Below are 22,613 nucleotides of genomic sequence, written 5' to 3'. Positions count from 1 at the left end.
TTAACTTGGGGTGTAACATGTAAAGTTCGGTTGTCAATAACAAATTTTATTATGTGAATAACCCACCCATGGGTTGCCTAAGTGGTAAAGGTGAGCACATGAAGTGTGGGTTAGGCACACGTCATGGGTTCGATTTCTTCTTGGATTTTTCTCATGATTTAACTGGAGGACCATGGCAATAGATTGCTGTGGTAGTCCTCCCCAAGATTAGCCGTGGTGTGCGCAAGTTGGCCGGACACTCGGTTAGCAAATTTTTTTATATTATATGAATAGTAAATCACATGCCTTCTTAATTTACCGATAAATCCCTCAATTTTTGTACCAAAAGTAGGCCTTGTAGATGAGCTAGTTTCCAAAGGTCCAAAAACAAAATTCAGGGGTATTTTTGTAATCTCATAGTTATTCGTTGTCGACTCTCTTTCACGTTGTACGTTAGTATCATATAAAACTAATCCAAGCCATTCAGCAAATTGGACGGTCAAGATTCATTGATCTACATTAATAATGCAGAGAGAGACTTAGAGAGTGAGTAAGCGTTAGAGAGATGGAGGCGTTGATGCAGGTGCCGTACGATGCTATCGTGCGCATGATGTTAGCTTCATTAGAGCGTAACCTTCTCCCTGATGTGGTGATAAGGAAGCTGACGCGGCTGCTATTAGGTAGTCGGCTTCGTTGGGGTTACAAGCCTTCTTCTCAGCTCCAGCTCTCTCACCTCCTCCAATTCTCACACTGTAAGTCTCTCTCTCTCTCTCTCTCTCTCTTCTGATTCTACAACTCGTCCGATTCGACACCACTAGATGTGATTTCGAGAGGATTCGGTACACAAACTCGGAAATGGCAGAGTCCACCGAGTAGTTCGGTAAATTCTCCGAATGGAGTTGAAATCTCGGCGAGTAAGATTGGAACTCGACCGAGTTAATTCGGCTAGAATTAATATATTTCCTTCCGGAAAATAGGAAATGTTTAATAATTATATTAAAATGATAGCATCAAACGACGTTTGGGGGAGAGCATCAAATATATGCTAAACTCTCGCTTGAGATTTTAGGGATTCGTAAAAGAATGCATCTCGACGTTTGAGGAATATTCTAGTGTCAAACGAGGTCTTTCAACCAGTATCCAACGAATGGCTGACATGAGAAGAGCATCACATGTTTCCTTTTGCTATCAATTAGGGATGTACATTCGGTAGAACCGAACCGAAATTTCGGGTTCGGGAATAGTTCAAAGGCAGGACCCAAAAACTGAGTCAACCCAATTTTTTTTAATAAAACACTATATACATGATTTACAATAACTTGTATAATTTACTTTATATATATAAGTTACTTTGTTTTTAATTGTACAAATCATATGTATAAAAAGAAAAATGGTTATTGTGGTCTTGCCTATTGTATAAAATATAAAACATAAAGATAGAAACAAGTTTTATGATTGGTAATTATATATTATTATAAAATAATTATTTTGGTGCTTATTATATGAAATATAAAATATAAAGATATAACTTTTTTTTTTTACTTCTATTTGGTAATTATTTATTACATAAAATAGTTATTTTATTATTTATTGTACAAATCCTATATATAAAATAGATACTTTTGTGACTAACTTAGGGAAAACAAACATCAAGATTTACAAAAGCGAGTTAGTTAGGCTGGTCCTACTCTTTTTCTAGGTTTATTTATTAACTAGAGTTTGCTTGCCTTCCTCTCTAGGAAAGATTATAAAGTTGGAGAGGTATCATTTAAAAAAGAGGGAGAGGAGGAAAGATGATAAAGTTAGAGGGGTATTATTGAAAAATGGGAGAAAAGGAGAGGGTTTTCTTGAAAAGGGGGTAGAAGAGGAAAAAAAATAAATTTTGGGGTACTCTTAGAAATGAAAAAAAGAAAAGACAATGAAGGTATTATGAAGGCTTTTTGGGGCTTTTGCTCTTCAATGGATGATACTTCTTGGATGAAATTTGACTTGATTCAACGGTTGATTTGTCCTCGAAGCTAATTTCTTCCAATGGCGCCCAAAGTAGCTACCACAACTGTTGAAGGAAAAAATGAGAGGAGGAGGAGGCGCCAATGAGGTACCTACCAATGATTGTCCTACGATCAAGTCAATAACAATGACGGGATAAATAAGGGAGTTTGAGAAGATGATGAACAATAAATTTGAATGTCTCTTTTGAAATTGAGATGATAAATTAAGTTCTAAACCCCTCTTTCAATCTTCGAGAAGGACTTTTATAGTTGAGTTTCCAAGTGCATGTGTCAGCACATGATAGTCCATGTCATCTTCCAGTTGGTGGTTGAGTTGGATGGGGATTACCAACTCTGTCTTTGGAGAATTGTGTCAACACTTCATTAATATTCATACTTGAATTGGATTAGTAAGTTTCTCAATATAATTAATATGGGGTTGATGAGATTTTATTGCTTGAGGGTAGGTTAGTTAAGGAATGTCATTTCTTAATCCCTTCTAATAAGTACTATTAGATATCACATTTAATGCATAGATTTTCATGAAAGAAGTACTTAGATTTTTTTAAATGTTTTGTCTTATTTTATTGTATCTAATCAGGTCGAACTAGATGAAGATCCAAGATGAAGTTGGACTCAAGGCTCTATTTGGTTATATTAGGTTTGATTAGGCCGAACTGAATGAAAATTCAAGCTCAGGACAGACTTACTTCTCCCCGGTCGTTTTCCTTTACTGAGTTGAGTGGGGATGACCTTTCCAAAAGTGGGTTTCCATCTTCATGTTGGCTTGACTTGGCACTCTTTCATCACAATAGACGAGATTTTGCAAAATTCGAGAACACATATAGTGATCCTAGGAAGGGATAAATAAGACGTATACAGTTCGGACTTAGTCTGGGATACAAGGTAGCCTCAGTTCTACAGATACGTATCACAATCTTAGGTAGGGACAAAATGGTATCCATAGTTATCCTCAAGGTTAATAATAAAATTAAATCTCAACCATTCTTTATGTTAGGGGGTTAAGGGTGTAATAGAGAAAAGATAATAAAGTTGGAGGGGCATTCAAGAAAAAGAAAGGTAGAAATTGAAATGCAATAAAGTTGGGTTATCCTTAGAAAGTGAAAGAAGAGAAAAGAGACTAAAGGTAAAAAAGTAGATAAAGGAGTGGGATCCACTATTATGTTTTATCATATAGACTAGAAAGGGGCATGAGCAAATGCACATGTATCAAAAGGACTTATATATATAATTTAAAATATTGATTAAAGGGTATTTAAAGACTATATAATAAAAAGGATACTCATGTAATTTTGAAAACTAAGCAACATGATTATACGATCATAGGTTGTAATTTTCTTAGTTTTTTTTTACCAAAGTGATCCTGATTATATTAAATTTAAAGATTATAGTGGGGCATTTATGACCACTCAAATTTTGATGTCAAACCACTTATATTCTGCCTTCTCTCATTATAATTGTAAAGATGTATTAGAAGGGGGCATATGCAAAAGAAAATGTACTTATTTATAATTTAAAATATTAATTAAAGGGTTTTTAAAAATGACATTAATTTTTTTTTTTTGTTGTAATTTGGAAAACTATAGTGCAAGTTCATGTGTGTAATTTTCTTGGTTTTTTACCAACTTAACCCAGATTGTATTAAATTTAAACATAAAATTAGGGGCATTTATGGCCACTCAAATTTTGATGCCAAACCACTTTTATTTCACTTTCTCTCATTATAATAGTATATATATCGGGGACGGTTCAGCAACCCTAAAGTTTGCCAAACATTGTGCTAAACATTTTCAAAACATGGCTTAGAAGCTTTGGAATGAGCTGATTTTTTGTGAGGATGATCTCTATGACGAGGAGATCATCCTCACCAAAAATAAACCTATTCCAAAACTTCTAACCCCATTAAAAGTGATTTACAAAAAATATTTGGCAAACTTTAGGGTTATAAATTATAATACTTTTTTTGAAAATAAGATAAGGTGGTTGAATATATTATTTAGTCACCAGATCATGTTTTTATTTATAAAATAAATATTTAAATTACAAAAATAATTATTTTAGTAAAAATGCAAATCCCAGTTGACTTGGTTGAGTTTTACCAACTCAGCCAAGATTTTCAAAATATTGTACCGGTCATCTCGACCGTCAAATGAGACATCGTGTGAGATGATTCACATAGAATATCTCATTCGTTTTTGGATGACACCTAGACTGCGAGACAATTCAAAAAAGTTATCTTGGTCTCAAACGAGATTTGAAACCATAAATGAGGTGTAGGAGATGATGACTGCAAACACCCCATTTTTGTTTGGATCGAGCCCGAGAGATAAAAAAATCAAGCGAAAGAAGTTTTGGTTTAATGGAGCAACACACAAGACCCAAAGGCCTACCAAAGCATAGAACCAAGGCCCACAAGCCTTGCTAGTTATCCCAAAACCAAGCTTTATCGTACCTATGGTACGGACAGGTTAATTTTAGCCTCTAAGCACTTTACCTTTGGATAACTTTAGTTTTCTTTTTTCTCGACCTCACTTACATGCAGTATAGAACACCTCTTTGGGGGGACCACTCCACTTGACTCACTTTCAAACCTTATTCCCTTGAAACCACTACACTTGTCTCTCTACTAAGCCTCATTTCTTGGGACCACTATCTTTTACCATTTTCCCCTCACTTTTACCTCACCTAACACCCCACCTTTGGGTTCAAGATAATTTGGTTAAATCGTTCAATTTTGATTCTTTTCCATCTTACCTCATATTCTAATAACTTTCTTTATATTGGGTGACCACAATTCTTTTACCATTTTAACCTTGTTTTATCCTTTCCCAATACCATACAACATGGTCTTAAGGTAATTGTTTATTTTTCTTAATCTTTTACCTTGGTCTCCACAACTAAATAATGACATCCATACCCCTACTTTGTTGAGACCATTTGACTTTGGTCAATTTAGTTTGAAATTGGGTAGAAAGAACTTTGGAATAAGAGATGGGTAAGGGGTTCATTGGTCATTTTCATAAAGTGATTTCAACAAAGTAGGAGTATGGATGTCATTGTTCATTTGTAGGGCCAAGGTCAAAGGTAAAGGAAAATGCACAATTACCTTAAGATTGTATGGTATTAGGAGAAGATAAAAATAAGGTTAAATTGGTAAAAGACTTGTGGTACCCAATGGTAGAGAAGAGTTAGTGGAATATGAGGTAAGATGGAAAAAATTCAAATTGAGAGGCTTAGCCAAATTATACTGAGCACAAAGGTGTGGTGTTAAGTAAGGTAAATGTGGGGGAAAAATAGTAAAAAAAAAGTTGCCCCAAGGGAATGAGGCTTAATAGAGAGACAAATGTAGTGATCCCAAAGGAATAAGGCTTGAGAGTGAGCCAAGTGGAGTGCTTCCCCCAAAGAGGTGTTCTGTACTGCATGTAAGTAAGGTGGAGAAAACTAAAGTTGTCCAAAGGTAAGGTGCTGGGAGGTTGAAAATCAACCTGTCCATACCTTAGGTACGGACATAACCTTTTTCTTAGGTCGGGAGAATGAATGAGCTTGCTTGCAATCAGCCATCATCATCTATGCAACCATTTCACTGCCCTATTTAGGAAATGACAAAATTTTGGATCGGTAAATAGATAGATAGGTGAATTTAATTATTTGTTGTTCATGAATAAAATGTCCATAATAACTCATTTCGAACAATTTGGGAACCATATCATATGATGGAGGGGTAAGAATCATTATTCCTTCAGAGAATTGGAGCTTGATGTTACCCGCCCCATCTTTCTGTAGTTGAAGAGTGAAAATTTAGGAGAAAAATAAATCAGAGCATATTGTATGTAAAATGCTCCTGCCTAGCCTTATCTAGTAAAAGGGGTTCTATTTTTACTTACCAAGATGTTCACATACAAGGTTTGTTGCAAATGAATTGTTTGATTTGACTAAACACGATGACTTTTTAAATGAATTCTCCAATCACGCTCATAGAAGGGGTGCTACTTTATTGAATCTGCGAACCCTTGACCCTCGATTTTGCTGAGAAGAAAGATAAGGGATTGATTTCATAAAGTATCCATTTACTTATAGATTATAAATGAGCTCATCTTTCTAGGTCGTCTTGAGCAAAGCGATCGAAGTAAGGCCTGACCTTTTAAGTAGCGAATCAAGGAGCTACACCAAACCATTATGAATCTAGCAACCATACATAGTGGACTTTCACAAGCATAGTTGTTTTATAATTAATAAAAGAAGGCTTTAATGTAGATGAGAACGAAATCAGTCAATTTTGACTAGTGCCTAAGATTAATAAGACCACAACAAATAGCTACACTTGGAAACCCATAACAAAACCCTCGAGATGTTGCCTACCCTGTACGGACAGGCTAAATTTGGCTTGTTCATGCCTAAGCTACGGACATGCTTGGTTTTGGGATTGTAGCAAGCCCTGTGGGCCCTGGTTCTATGTTTTGGTAGGCCTTTGGGTCTTGTGTGTTGCTCCCTTGGACTGAAACTTCTTCTGCTTGATTTCTTGATCTCTCGGACTCGATCCAGACAAAAATGAGGTGTCTAAAATGACTACAAAGAGAACTTTTTGATGAAAATGGGTATTTCATTTTAAAATAATAATAATTACTATTGAAGTGGGGAAAGGTTTAGCAATAAGTCTTGAAAACCGTCTAAGGAATGAAAAAGTTAATTATATTATTTGAAAAATGCCAAACTGACTTCCCACAACACTACGCTGACATGAATGTGTGCATAGAACCTTAGATGATTTTCCTTGAGATACGAGTGAAAAGCATCTAGGGTTCCATACACACCACCACGTCATCACAGTGTTCAACGTGTTGTAGGAAGTCAATATAAAATGTCTCATTATTTTTAAAGACTCCAAAGAAGATGAAACAGAGTTTGCAATTAGGCCTGCTTATAGATATTGTTCGAATCAAATATAGGCATATCTAAATTCAAATTCAAATTAAAAAAAAATGATAAATAAATCAGTGTCTCAAATAATATTCAAAATAATGTCCAATTTCCTTTATTGAATTCATGCTTTCGATATTCATGAACCTTTTAATATTTTTTTGGTATTATTAGTAGAATTTTTTTAATATACATGAATAAAATTGCTTTGTTTTACAGCTCTTGAGAATATGCCTATAGCCATCAAGACAGAGAAACCAAAATCCCAACATTATGAACTTCCCACCTTATTTTTCAAGCTGGTGCTTGGAGAGAATATGAAATATAGGTAAATGACTCTTATGCATTGTACTCCATATTCGTATAATCTCTTGTTTTTAATGCTGAAGTGACCTCAAGATTGGACCTCACATCGTACACTCTAGTGTGAAAATGTATGGGAATCATGATGTTTTCCTCGAGATATGAGTAAAAAAGCATCTATGGTTCCTATCCACTTTCACTTCAAGATGTGCGATATGAGGTCCAATCTTGAGGTCATTCCAGCACGACTCAAAAATCAATTATAGATGCATGATATTGTATTTTGTGAGACCTGCCAAACGCTAACATAATGCCCTATGTCAGATCTCGAGGCACTAGGTGGCGCCTTGAAATTTCGGCATGATCTCCTTTATTTATGTTAGCATTTCAAGGCGTTTTACTTGATAAACAAAATCGACAATATCCTGTATATACATACAAGAACAGAATAACAGTGGAATATCTATATACATCTAGCCATGTAAGATAAATAAGAGTATGAAAGGATAAATAATATATGAGATTACTGTAAAAATCCTCACTCTAACAAAAATCCTAACGCTCAATACAAAATTTATAATACTTCTGATCTAACCAACACCACTAGGGGATATAACCTCAACATTCACCAGGTAATGAACTTTGATCGTCTATCTAACCCACCAAATGGTCTCCACTTGCTAGTTCTACGCTTGCCTCGCCAAATGCAAGTTTTGAAACTAAAAAAATAGAGGAAGGAATGGTGAGTAATAATGGTTACCTAGTAGGAAAACAAACAATTTTTGTTAATAACATTCTCCTAACATGAACGAATAAACATACTGAATCATTTTAACATATATAAAGTTTTACGGAAGAAACTATGATTAATTGGTACATATAACTAGGGATGAGCAACTAAATATTTTAAAATTAACATTACATTCATCAACAGTACTCACTATAACATTTTCTTTTTATACAAATTTAATTGATCAAATGGAAACATTAAATATGTCTTTCATTTTATATATCAAAATAAGACATCATATACATAATACACAATGGTCGAGTACTGGAATTAGAAAGTTGAGATTCTCGATTAGATCACTCTCAGTTGGGACATGGTGTTACAATTCTTTATTAGCTTTTAGTTCCTGACTTTGTGACACTTACCACACTTAGTTGACTATTTATCTGACTCATGCTGGTCGTTTGACATGACCATAAGCAATGAGTTTCTTTTCAATGTATTAGAACATTCGACTACTATAGATTGTTAGTGATCACTGACTAATTATCTTCGTTTATGTTTATCAGGGGTATATGTTATTCTCAAATATACAATCCATTCGTATACGACCACATTTACATTACAAGTTCATTGGTAAAAATAGAGAGGAATAAATCCAGATTCCAGTTGTGACTCCACTCTCATACGCGTCCCATACCACGTATGAGTTTGGTTGTCTTTACCATACATTCCAAGATAGTATATCACTCCGGATGATATGACAGACTATCCTTTTAGGTATTCGCAAGCTTTTTAACAATTCACAAAATAAGAAATTTTGTTTCAAAACAAATAAGAAATTTTCTTTGAAAATAAATGAGAAATTAACATTACAAAGTTGAGAATGGATATCCAGTTTCTTACTATACAACTGTGGTCACGCGACCTTAAATAAATAACAGAACAAAACATAACTTGCGCCTCGCGCTATAGAAAGTAAATAAGCATGCAACCAATATTATTATCCCTAGATATCCGTTCACCAACCCACATATAACATTACAATGTAAAATGCAGACATCACCCTTCGGGTGTGACTTTTACATTTTATCATTTCATCTTTTTTTATTTATTTTAATTCTTGCACTTTTTACATTTTCAAATACCTCATTCATTTTTCAGATTTATTTACTCAAATATTCATTTTTCAATATCAAATTCTTTTTCACACTTTTAAATTCATTTTTATTATTTAAATTGAAACTTTATAAAACTTATATCAAAACATGGTCCGAGCAGTGCACAGAATCCAACTGACAGAAATAACTCGGTGAAATATCTTACCCATTTATAATTTATTTTAAAATACAATTAAACATATCAAATATGCAAGTTCTGGCATGAATTTGAAATAACGAAAATAATTTTATATTTTTAAAACATATAATAAATTTTCATTAAAATCCTATATACAATTTTTACAATCTTTAGGTAACAGAATTGAAGCACATGCACAAAAATCGAGACGATCGACACAAAAATCAAGGTGGATCAAATTTCAAAACGATTGATTTTTAAATCTAACCTAGTGATTTCGAAGATCTCGATGCCATTGTCTTTTCTCCCTTCTACGATAGAAGATGGTTTGACCTCAAAGTAGATGAAATCTAGGGTCGAAGTTTCGAAATCTCCATATCATATACGAGTGATTTTTGACGATACGAGGTGAAAAAGGAGAGAAAACGAAAAGAAACTGAGTCGATTTTGTAGAGGACAAGGCTATGGACGTTTTTCTCTTATGTGTCGGGAGTCAACGGTGACCTGTTCACGGTGAATCTACGATTGAAAGTCGAGAAAGAAATCAATTTTTTTTAAATTATTTATATATTTTAGTGGGACGAAATCGATATTTGATTTGTTGTTTTGTTTGACCGTTCGGACTCCAAAAGTGACGAATGAATATTCTATTTTATCTAATTTTTCGTTCCAAATCTAATGGTGTAATCAAATTCTACAAATTAGAGGAGATGTGGTTTTGGACATAAAATTTGGTGATTTATTAAAAAAGTCACAATTAAGGCCTTGCTTGATACCATGCAAATCATTCACAAATACAATAAATTTTTCAAAATCACTTTTATGAGTGCTTGGTTAGACAACGCAAATGATTTGCATGGACCATCTAAACTTTGAAGAAATTTCAGTAAATGATTTGCACAAAAAAAATGTTGCAAATCATTTACAAAAGTTTGTTATAGAGTAACATCCATAGAAATTTACTAAAATATCATTCACAAATATACGTTGCCATGCATTTTAAAATTACACAAATTCCCCTAACGAAGAAATTATTCAAATTATTGGTTTATACTCAATACTTATGTGGCGTCCCGCCAAACGCTAACACAAATCCCCATGTTAGATCTCAAGGTACTAGGTGGCACTTCGAAATTTCAGCATAGTCTCCTCTGTTTATGTTAGCATTCCAAGACGTTTAACCTGCACCTAATAAACGACATACAATCCTGCATATATACATACAAAATATAATACTAACGGAAGCCTATATACATCTAATAACGTACGATAGATCAGAGTGCGAAAGAAGAAATTTATACACGGGATTATATAAAATTTTCTTATTCTAATAAAAATCCTAACGCTCAGAACAAAATTTATAATACTTTTGGACAAATCGATACCACTAAGGGGTATAACCCCAGTACTCACCAAGTGACGAACTATGACTGTTTATCTGACCCAACAGATAATTCTCACTCATGTTCTACACCTGCCTCGTTAAGCTTCGGATGTGAAACTAAAAAAATGAAGAAGAAAATGGTGAGTAACAATGGTTACCTAGTAAGGAAGAAAATAATTTCTACCAATAACCTCTCCTAATATGAATGAATAAACATACTGAATTATAATATGCAAAGTTTTACAGAAGAAACTACGATTAACTGATACATATAACCAGTGATGAGTAACTAAATATTTTAAAACTCATATTACATCGATCAGCAGTACTCACTATAACATTATCTTTTTTTACAAATCTAATTGATCAAATGGAAACATTAAAAATGCATTTCATTTTATATATCAAAATAAGACAACAGATACATAATACACAATGGTGGAGTATTGAAATTAAAGAGCTGGGATTCACGACTAGATTGCTCCCAATCGGGACATGATGTTACAAGTTCCTGAGTTTGTGGTCTGTCGCTATACTTACCACGCTTGGTTGACCATTTATCAGGCTCAGACTGGCCGTTTGACGTGATCGTAAGCAATGTGTTTCTTTTCGATGTGTCAGAATGTTCAACTACTATAGATTGTTAGTGATCACTGACTAATCATCTTCGTCTATGTCTATCAGGCGTGTATGTGATTCTCAAATATACAAACCATTTGTATACGATCACGTTTAAATTACAAGTTCACTGGTAAAGATAGAGAGGAATAACCTGGATTCTAGTTGTGACTCCACTCTCATACGCGTCCCATACTATGTATGAGTTTTGTGGTTCCTACCGTACATCCCAAGATAGGACACCATTCCGGATGATATGACGCACTATCCATTCAGGCATTCACAGACTCTTTAACAGTTTTAATTTATATATATATATATATGGGGACAGTTCAGTAGCCCTAAAGTTTGCCAAGTTTGGTGCCAAACATTTTTCAAAATATGGGTTAGAAACTTTGGAATGAGCTGATTTTTTGTGAGGATGATCTCTATGATGAAGAGATCATCCTCACCAAAAATCAGCCTATTTCAAAACTTCTAATCCTACCAAAAGTGATTTACAAAAATTGGACGGTCCACGATTCTTCAACTTGTAAATTAGGGTTAGAAGTTTCACAATGAGCTGGTTTTTTGTGAGGATGATCTCTTTACCGTAGAGATCATCCTCACAAAAAATCAGTCAATTCCAAAACTTCTAACCCCATCAAAAGTGATTTACAAAAAATGTTTGGCACCAAACTTGGCAAACTTTAGGGCTGCCGAACCGCTCCCTATATATATATATATATATATATATATATATATATATATATATATATATATAGATATGGGGACGGTTCAGCAGCCCTAAAGTTTGCCAAGTTTGGTGCCAAACATTTTTCAAAATATGGGTTAGAAGCTTTGGAATGAGCTGATTTTTTGTGAGGATGATCTCTATGATGAGGAGATCATCCTCACCAAAAATCAACCTATTCCAAAACTTCTAACCCCATCAAAAGTGATTTACAAAAATTGGACGGTCCACGATTCTTCAACTTGTAAATTAGGGTTAGAAGTTTCAAAATGAGCTTATTTTTTGTGAGGATGATCTCTTCACGGTAGAGATCATCCTCACAAAAAATCAGCCTATTCTAAAACTTCTAACCCCATCAAAAGTGATTTACAAAAAATGTTTGGCACCAAACTTGGCAAACTTTAGGGCTGCCGAACCGCTCCCTATATATATATATATATATATATTATTTTCATTTGAAAATAAAAGAGAAATTAACAATACAAGGTTGAGAATGGATATCCAGTTTCCTACCATATAACTGTGGCTCAACCGGCCTAAAATAAATAACGGAACGAAAACGTAAACAGCGCCTCGCACTAACAGAAAGTAAATAAACATGCAACTAATAACATTATCCTTAGATATCCATTCACCAACCTACACATAATACAACAATGTAAAATACAAACATCACCCCTCGGGTGTGACTTTTACATTTTACCGTTTTATACCATTTTTCCCTTTTTTCAATTTTTTTACAGTTTGCAATCTCTCAAATAAAATATCCACTTTCTGATATTCATCAACTAAATATGAGTTCATTGAATATTAAATCATTTTTTTAACTATGAAATTTATTTTTATCAATAACATTTAAAAAGTACAAAACTTAAACCAAAACGGGGTCCGAGCGATACACATGACCCAACTAACGGAAATAACCTGGTTACATATCCTACCCACGTATAATTTATTATAAAATACAGTTAAACATATCAAACATACAAGTTTTGGCGTGAATTTGAAATAACCAATTGAATTTGATATTTTTGGAAACTCACCACAAATTTTTAATAAAATCATAAATGTAATTTTCACAATTTACGATTACTAATAGAAATTGAGAATTCCTTACTATCTCTAGGCGACGGAATTGAAGCACGTGCGCGAAAATAAAGGCGATTACCATGTGAAAATCGAGGTAACTCGTACTTTGAGACTACTAATTTTTGAAATCAGTCCGGTGATTTCGAAGATCTCGATGTCATCGTCCTTTCTCCTTTCTACGATGGAGGACGATTTGACCCCGAAACGGATGAAATCCGAGGTCGAAGTTATGAAACCCCCGTATATATATACGATTATTTTTTGAAGATATGGGGTGAAAAAGAAAAGAAAACGGAAGGAATTTGGGTGGGTTTTGTAGATGTCGAGGTTGCGGACGTTTCTCCTTTCTGCGTCGGATGTCAACAGCGAATCGTTTGTGAAAGATCTGAAGTTGAAATTCGAAGGAAAAACAAATTTTTTTTAAAAGTTAGCTGATTTTGGTTCGTTTAAAACGAAGGTGAAAGTGAAAAAATTAAAAAAATTTATTTATATATATCTTGGGACGAAATCGGTATTTTGCCTATTGTTTCGATCGACGATAACTTGACCGTCCGGACTCCAAAAGTAACGAATAAATACTCTATTTCGTCTAATTTTTAGTTTTGGATCTAATATTATAGTCAATTTCTACAAATTCTATCTCTAACAAAAGTTTAAATTTTTAGCCTGAGGTGACCCCTAAAATTGACGTCATTTTCGTTTTTGATGATAATTCGACTTTTTGTGCTCCAAAAATGACAAATAAATATTTCATGTTCAATAATTTTTCGTTACGAATCCAATGGTATAATCTCATCTTAAAAATTTTTGCTTTAACAAAAAGTCACTATTTTAGCCTAGTCCAACTCGGTAATCGAGGATTTTGTAACTTTTATGTTTAGACTCGCATTTGAGCATGTTTACAGGCTAAAGTATATTTTTCAATCATTTTGAATCTAATGGTGAGGTTAGATTCCATTAAAAATGATCATAACTAAATCCTACAGTTTTACCTTGTGTCCCACTTTTAAGATTTTTTCAAAATTTCACTATTTATTTTTTTCTCGAGATACGAATCAGAAATTCGGGGTTTTACAACTTATTATATGAAAATGAATATGAATTTACCAAAATTATAATGTAAAAAATAAATAAATATTGACTAAGTCAACTAAGGTTGACTGAGTCAGCCATGTTGACTCAAGTCAAGTCAACTTTGGTCAACCAATTTTAACTAAATCAAGTTGACCAAAGTCTAATTTTTTAGAAAATTCTTAAAGAATTAAAATTTTAGTAAATATCTAGATATTTTAATAAAACCTAATATTTTGTGTTAGTTGATTTTTTTTGTTTCATATTCTGCACAAAGAAAGAAGGAAAAAGAAAGAGAAAAAAAATGAAGGAAAAATAAAAATAAAATAAAGAAGAGAAAGGAAATAAGGAAAAGAAAATAAAAATAAATAATGAGGTAGGCCCTTTTAATTCTTTATAATAGTTTTAGGAAAACTGAAAAATAATATTGCTGATTTTGTAGTTGTAAAATAGAATTTATTTTGTAATTTTAAAATATTTCTAATTTAGTAATTTTAAAATAAAAAGTATTTTATAATTATTTCAATAGTATGCACATATTTTATATATATTTATATTATTTTTTTATGAGTTTAAAGCATATTAATAGTTGATGTTTTATTTAAAAAGAATTTATTATATGCTTGTTGTTAGTTTATACATATTTTATACGTATTTATACATGCTAAAAATAAAATACAGCAACTATGAAAGTTGTTATTTTTTCATAAAATTTACATAATATGTATACTTAATTGAATGATTAAAAATTGTTATTTTATACGTAGTTTATACACGTTAAAAATAAAATATAGCGATTATTAAAAGTTATTATTTTTTGCATAACATTCACACAATATGTATGCTAGATTGAATGATTAAAAATTTGTTATTTTATACTTATTTTGTTCACATTTATACGTATTTTATTGTATATTTTATACGCATAAAAATAATAATACAACAACTAAAGAGTTGTTGATTTTTGTACTTTTACAATATACTTGATAGTATATTTATACAAAAAAATTAAATATTTTTATTTTTATGTTTTACATGTATTTTAATATTTCAAAAGCATGAAAATAATTTATTTATAAAAAGAAAAACTTGCTGTTTTTTTCACATTTTACATATGTTCAATTATTTTCAAAAACATGCATGAAATCTAATTTCAAGTAAAATTTGTTAATTTTGTTATATGTTATAATTTTTAAAATAAAAAGTTGGTAAGAAAAATATTTTATTTAAAATAAAATATGAGAACGAATTCTCAATTGATTGTTGTGTTTTTAAAATATCCAGTTGGTGAGATGCTTCGACATATGCCATATAAGACACAAAAGAGAGAAAAGAATATGTGATACTTCAGTCATAGACTGTGTAAGACACGAATGAGAGAAATACTTCGACTAATGGTCGTGTAAGACACAAAAGAAAGAAAAAGAAAAGAGAGATGACGCTGTACATTTAAAAGTGGACTGAGTATTTAAAACATGTGTATGTTTTACTTTTAATACATTTGAAAAGAAAATAAATATTTATATGTAGTATTTTAGTGATTTATTAAAAAAATTGTGAAAACCTATAAAGAATAACGTGTTGTAACATTTCTAGAACAATGTTTTATTTTAGGATAACAGTTGCGTTGTTTGAGTTCTTATGTATTATGGGATACATAAAAACATAACATCATAACATGAATTCGGAATTTTCTTTCTATCATTAATAGAGAATAAAATGTAGATAATTGTGTGATTGATAGAGATTATTGAGGATCACATGCACACTAGATTGGGATAGATGAAGATGACTAGTTAATGATCATTAATAATCTAGAATAGTCAGGAAAGAGAAATCTACTTGATTTGGCCCGTTTCTTAAGGCCTTGATCAACGATCAACTTGAGTTGGAAGACAGTTATTCAAATTGTAACAGAGGCTTGTCATAGAATTAAGAACTAACGGTGTGATTTTATACTGGTGAAGTATTAGAATAATCGTATTTTGACTGAGATGTTTATATCAGTCGTGATCTTCAATTCTCTATTATAGTACTCTATTATTTGATGTTATATTATAAATAATTGTTTCTTCAGATTTTTAATTATGTTTTAATTTTCTACTAAGTTTTATGACATCGATGTTCAATTATTTTCAATTATGTGTTGAATATCAAATATGCATGATTTATGAATCCGTAGAATGTTTAAACTGCATATAGGGTACTATTATTTATAATTTAAGATTCTCCTACTGGGTAACTCCCTTATTACTCACCTCTACGACATCAAAAAATTTAGGCACCTTTAGTTAAAATGATCCTTCCGAAGAAGTTCAAGGCCATGATTTATAAATGATCAGTCCAAACTTCCATTAGAGGAGCATAGGTATTATTGATAAGTCTTGAACTAGAGTTAGGTTTAAGTCTTCCGTTGTCGTTTTCTTATGTAATTATGAACACAGTATTGTGTCGTCACTGTTTTATGTATATATGTCAAGTGTACTGATGTTTGAGGATGCATATCTGTTCTGTTGGACAATGATCAAGTATGACATATAATTATTTATTTATCGTTTACGTTTATATATTGACTATCATAATATGAGTTATATATCATGCCTCTATATTCAATTTGGGAATCATGGGGATTCAGGTTGAGTTTTTGGGGCGTGACAAAAATATTTTCATCAAAGATACGTTATCTTGCATTTTAAAATTTCACAAATACCCATACCAAAGAAATTATTAAAATTACGAGATTATCTTAAATACTTATCTTATAAACATGATTAATTCCTTCACTAATTTAATTGCGACTTTTCGTTTTGCCTCTTACATATTTGTTTCCACTAGTACACATACTAACCCAAATCCATTTTTTCCCTTAACTTTGCAAATTTTGCCATTTTTAAAATATTCTTCTTACCTACTTAGTCCCAAACCCCAAGTTGTTGAATGTGGTTTTGGATGGAACTTGCTTTGCTGCTCAGGGCTTACTAATAACATCGGTACCATTTTAAGAATAGTTGTCTTTTTCCTATCAAATCCATTTTGTACCATCTGGACTTGCAACCATAAAATGGATCCTTTGGGGACACTGAAAAATTACAAGGCCCAACTTAAAATCAAAATCATTAAAATAAAATATTTCATTATCTTTTGCACTCCTCAACCACCTAAAAAGCAAAATTGTCAATTTAAGAAAACCCTCTGTTTCATTTTTTTTTTTTTTTTTTTTTGAACTTTGTTAATTTTGTATTAATTATATTAAAGGTACTTCCTTGAAGACAATATTAAGAGTTAAGAGAATTCTGTGAGACTAAATTTTTCAAATGATCCTTCTGAAAATGTCTATATGTATGTGGATCTGGCATTCAATTAATGTACATAACCAAATAGATATGATGGTTGGTTGGATGTCTTGAATTAAGATCTTGGTGGGTATTTGTTGTAAGGGCAAATGATATTTTGTATTTCAGGATAGTTAATTTTGGATTGGGAAACATACGATTAAATAAGTTAAGGCTGTAATCGTCATCTGCTATAGTGGAAACTCTCTTATCCATGGAAACTCTCTTAGATGAACTACGCAAATCTCCTGTTTCTTGATTGTTCATCCCATATCTAGGGATCCACATTACAAGTGACTAACTAGTAGAAAAAATACAATAATTTCGACATAAAATTTTAAAGGTAGAGACTGAGAGAAATGGAACTATTACCTTACAATCATGCTTGAAATGCAAATTGTATTTGTAGTTTATCCATTTCTAATGCGATTACGTTTCTTTTTTCATTAAAATGAAAACGAAATAAGATTTAACTGAAATTTTGTTGGATATGAACTTGTGCAGCTGTTGCTACTTCCATGATAAGTCAAACACATTAGAGGATGCAGAGAAAGCAATGTTGGAACTTTACTGTGAGAGAGCACAAATAAAAGATGGTCAAACTGTACTTGATGTGGGATGTGGTTGGGGATCCCTCTCTTTATATATTGCACAGAAATATCATAGCTGCAAGGTTACAGGGATTTGTAATTCAATTACACAGAAAGCATACATAGAGGCAAAGTGCAGGTATATTGCATATCTGCTTGAAACTTGAAATCACGTGGTATGCCTTAATAAATTTCTTAACTTAACTGAAGTTCAAAATTGGTTTACTAATAACTGAAATCCAAATAATCACAAACTGCATATTATGAGTGTATATGTGTAGTTTCCTCTTTTTAAATAACTAAATGTGATTAATCAAGGTGATGTAGGACAGGATCTCAAGAAAGAAAACCGAAGGAAGGTGTGTCAGGGCTGAAAGGCTTAGCTCCAAATGAGCGTAACTTTGCAATCATAAATGTATCGCTATTATAATACCAATTCAGAAAACTAATGACAAAATCTATGATGTTTTCTTTTACAATATCGTATCTTGAGAAAACTATCATTTGGATGTCAAATTTCAGTCTAAGTTGAAAATTTACTCTCTTTTTTTAATTTATTATTATAATAATTTTTTTAGCTGATTTCAGGCTATTTTGAGTCCTAATTTGTTTTACTTGATTGTTATTAAGTATTATAAGGTTAATAGAATTTTTTAATCAAATTAGAGTTTTTGCTATTTTTCGAAAGTTTGTTATTTTGGTGAAGTATGATGGGGGTACAAAGTGGAGCCAAATTTGAAGTTTCTTTTTTTCTAAGTTTATTCAGTGCATTGTAAGGGATGTTGTTGTTGTTGTTGTTGTTGATTGGCCTTGTGGATTCAAGGTTTTATGATAAGGAGGGGGATAGTGATCTTCTCCTGTGTTTCACCAGATTTGACTATGTCACAAAGAATAATTTTAGACTAAATATTTGAAAATTCTCAATAACTCCCAACGTACATAAATATTTCTAATGCATGACCTGTTTTGCATTAATGCCAAGGTGATGACCAATTAGTGTCCTTGGACAGTGACCTACAACTGCAGAATGTGGATATTATTGCAGCCGATATTAGCACATTTGAGATGGAGGCCTCCTTCGATCGGATTTTTTCCATAGAAATGTTTGAGGTATGCAAATTTTTAGCATATTTCCGAGTATGAAGTTTATTCGATGTGGTCTAAACACAGGTTCGTGTCCCTCACACAGCACATGAAGAACTATAAGGAGCTTCTTAAGAAAATATCCAAGTGGATGAATTTGGATGGCCTCCTTTTTGTTGATCACTTCTGTCACAAAGCATTCGCTTACCACTTTGAGGTAATCTCCATCTATTAGGTAAAATTTCCAAGAACACTCACTGCTACTTTTATTAGGCAGTTTATTGAGTGTTTGTATAGTTGCAATTTTTTTTTTTTTTTAATTACTGAAGTATAGAAGATTCCGCTATCAATAATTTATTTTCTTGATTAAAAAGTACAATTATGGTGTTTGGTGCAAGTTGAAGGCTAGAAGGGGAAAAAATGCCATGGTTTCCTGTATTTGGCAATATGGGGCTTGTATAGTTGCAATGTTTTTTTTTTTTTTTAATTATTCAACTTCGTATCAACAAAGATTAACCAGTCAAAAATTATTTTCTCAATTAAAAAGTACAATTACGGTGTTTGGTGCAAGTTGAAGGCTGTAAGGGTCTAGAGGAGGGGTTGAAAATGTCGTGGAGTGAGGTAGTTGGAAGAGATGCTCTGTCACACTCCTTGACATAAGATAGCTCTTATAAAGTTGAATAGTGAAAGAGGATTTATGTTGCCAACCCCAATATTTGGGATAAGGCATCATAGGTGATATTGATGATGAAGGATAACAAGTTTTGTTCTCTATTTCTTCATCTCATCTTGGTTGTATACTTGGATCATAGAATCGAAACCACAGATCAAATCACAAAAGCACTGAAAGAAGAACACAACCAATTTTTCTTCATCGTAATTGTGCAAGCTAACCATTTTTTTTATTTTTTATTTTGTGTGTGTAGGACACAAATGAAGATGACTGGATTACCAGATACTTTTTCACCGGAGGGACAATGCCGTCTGCAAATCTGCTTTTGTACTTCCAGGTGAGTTGTGCAGGATCCCATTTCGACAACATCCTCTAATAGTCTCACTTAGGTTTTGCATGGAAATGATGGTATTTCATGTGAGTTGTAATACCATCAATCCTAGGCAACCTCTTTGTTCCTAACCATTTACTCTTTCTTGATTTGTTTCCTTCAACTCAACTGCTACTTGTTCGGATGTCAAAAACATGTCTAAATGCATCTAACTCTCATCATCTTCTAAATTGAAAAAAAAAAAGTACCTATTGTTGAAATACTTGCTAAGTTGGTTAAAGTTTCCGAGTGTTGGTACCATGACATGGGTTGAAAACGAATGATTTTTTGCTCACATAATTTCTAGTCACAGACTCTCTAGCATGTGCCATGTCATGCCTAATGAGGGTAATTTTGTAAATTGGGGATTCCATTCAATACACGTGGGCCCATATGATTGGTGGATCCCAGATTCTGTGAGCAAAAAACTATTAGTTGAAAAACCCACCTTCACCTACTAATTCCTAACCACTAACTCCCTTGCCTACACAGCACAAAAATGGTGCATCCAAAATTTAATTTGCCATCATACTTCTATGTACTGCTATTCCTAGTTCTTCATTTTGCTTAAATATTACCTTAAAAGTGAGAAGAGGTATCGAAAGCCCCTGAAATATAGTACTAGGAGCATCTCCATGTAATTTCGGGCCTTGTAAACAACAATGCAGCCATTTTGTTTTAACTAGTTGGGTACAATTATCTTAAAACCAAGGAGATCTTAGATCTCAATATGATTTACTTTTATGATGATTTTGTGCAGGATGATGTTTCTGTTGTCAACCATTGGCTTGTAAATGGAAAACATTATGCACAGACAAGGTAAGGGTGAAATGAATGTTGGTAATTCTATTTCAATTTTCTTTTTTATTGACTTTTTTAAACGGCTTTTCACATTACTAACGTTCAGGTCGAATTGTTTCATTTTGGTTTTTGAACTTTGTTATGGTCTGATGCTTTTAAATCATCAAATCCTTATCCCAAATATTTGGGTTGGGTTGATCGAATCATATTCTTCCATTGGATTTTGTCTAAGGTTTTTCCTTCTGTTAATTCAAGTGTTTATATTCGATTTCGCTAACTCAATGCAAGTACTTTTTTGGTTTTTCTCTGGCTCTTTTAGAACCTTCAACTTGTACATTCCTTTGAATTGAGGTTATGGTTGGCCTTCTTTTGTGCGTGACTGAAACATGTCACTCGACTTTCTCTTAGTTTATCACACCATTTTATACTCCAACTAATAATATCTTTCTTTTGGGTTTTCTTTTTTTTTTTTTTTTTTTTTTGTGGGGGGGGGGGGGGTTTGGAAAAAAATTTTAATTCTCAAAGAGATAACTTTATCATTTTAAGAAATAGTTTCAAAGTGCGCTGGCCCGGTAATTGCTTGAAAACTTCATGCTGGTAAAAGATTGGCTTAAAAGAATGGATCAGAACTTGGATTCCCTAAAGCCAATAATGGAGTCTACTTACTTGGATTTCACAAAGCCAATAATGGGGTGTTGCTTTACCAAATCATGTGCAATTGGTTTGGAAAAAATTTTAATTCTCAAAAAGATAACTTTATCATTTTGAGAAATAGTTTCAAAGTGCGCTTGCCCGGTGAATGCTTGAAAACTTTGTGCTGGTAAGGCAATTTCCTCACTTTTCTTTTTTTTGTTATGTAGTGAAGAGTGGCTTAAAAGAATGGATCAGAACTTGGATTCCATAAAGCCAATAATGGAGTCTACTTACGGCAAGGATTCAGCTGTCAAGTGGACTGTCTATTGGCGAACTTTCTTCATAGCAGTGGCAGAGCTCTTCGGATATAATGATGGAGAAGAATGGATGGTTGCACTTTTTCTACTCAAGAAGAAATAGACATCTCATGTCCTGCTCAAGGTGTTCTATTTGGGGTTCTATTTTTTTTCCCTCACCTAAGCCTTTTCATTTCTTTTGGAAATGAATGGTTCTTTTGGAAACATTGGACATAAGGGTCCTTATGTGACATCCGTTATAGAGCACATTCTCACCAATATGTTTCTACTTCGTTTGTGGCTCTTTGCAATTGTCGTTGCTCATCTCTTATCAACATTTTTGTTCTCTAAAATTTCCCATTGTTAACAACTACTTTTCGTTTCAAACTTGCTTATTATATCTTACTCTGAATGCATTCCTCTTCGCTGCTATCTTTCCTTCACTAACTTAGATGGTTTAGTCATGTACATCGAAGACAAATAACAATCACAGTTGGAAGACATGCAAAAACCATATTTTCTGAGAAAAATTGAGTTTTGTCTCGATCAAAGATATTATGAGATAATTAAACCCCGAGGGGGTGGCTCAATGGCAATATCGGATCCAATAAGCAGCGAGAGTCCATAGGTTTTGTGTTCAATATCCAATATGAGTAATATTTCCTTGGGGCCTCCCACGAGGGCACTCCCTCACTTACCT

The 22,613-nt window shown here is 32.8% G+C and overlaps 1 protein-coding gene across 1 annotated transcript; it reads left to right on the top strand.

The window, feature by feature from the left end:
• Positions 1-506: 506 nt before the first annotated feature.
• LOC147410459 ((S)-coclaurine N-methyltransferase-like) lies at positions 507-22,316 on the top strand. Its single transcript, XM_086435599.1, has 8 exons — positions 507-731; positions 7,128-7,236; positions 17,972-18,196; positions 19,068-19,167; positions 19,247-19,357; positions 20,067-20,150; positions 20,944-21,002; positions 21,845-22,316. The coding sequence occupies exons 1-8, from the start codon at positions 545-547 to the stop codon at positions 22,035-22,037; spliced, it is 1,068 nt and encodes a 355-aa protein (XP_086291725.1). The 5' UTR covers positions 507-544; the 3' UTR covers positions 22,038-22,316.
• The last annotated feature ends 297 nt before the right edge of the window (positions 22,317-22,613 follow it).

This window comes from Akebia trifoliata, chromosome 1 (assembly GCF_017979445.1).
Source record: "Akebia trifoliata isolate Shusen 1 chromosome 1, ASM1797944v1, whole genome shotgun sequence".
In the NCBI taxonomy this organism is placed as follows: domain Eukaryota; kingdom Viridiplantae; phylum Streptophyta; class Magnoliopsida; order Ranunculales; family Lardizabalaceae; genus Akebia; species Akebia trifoliata.
This window is presented reverse-complemented; position numbering and strand designations above follow the sequence as displayed.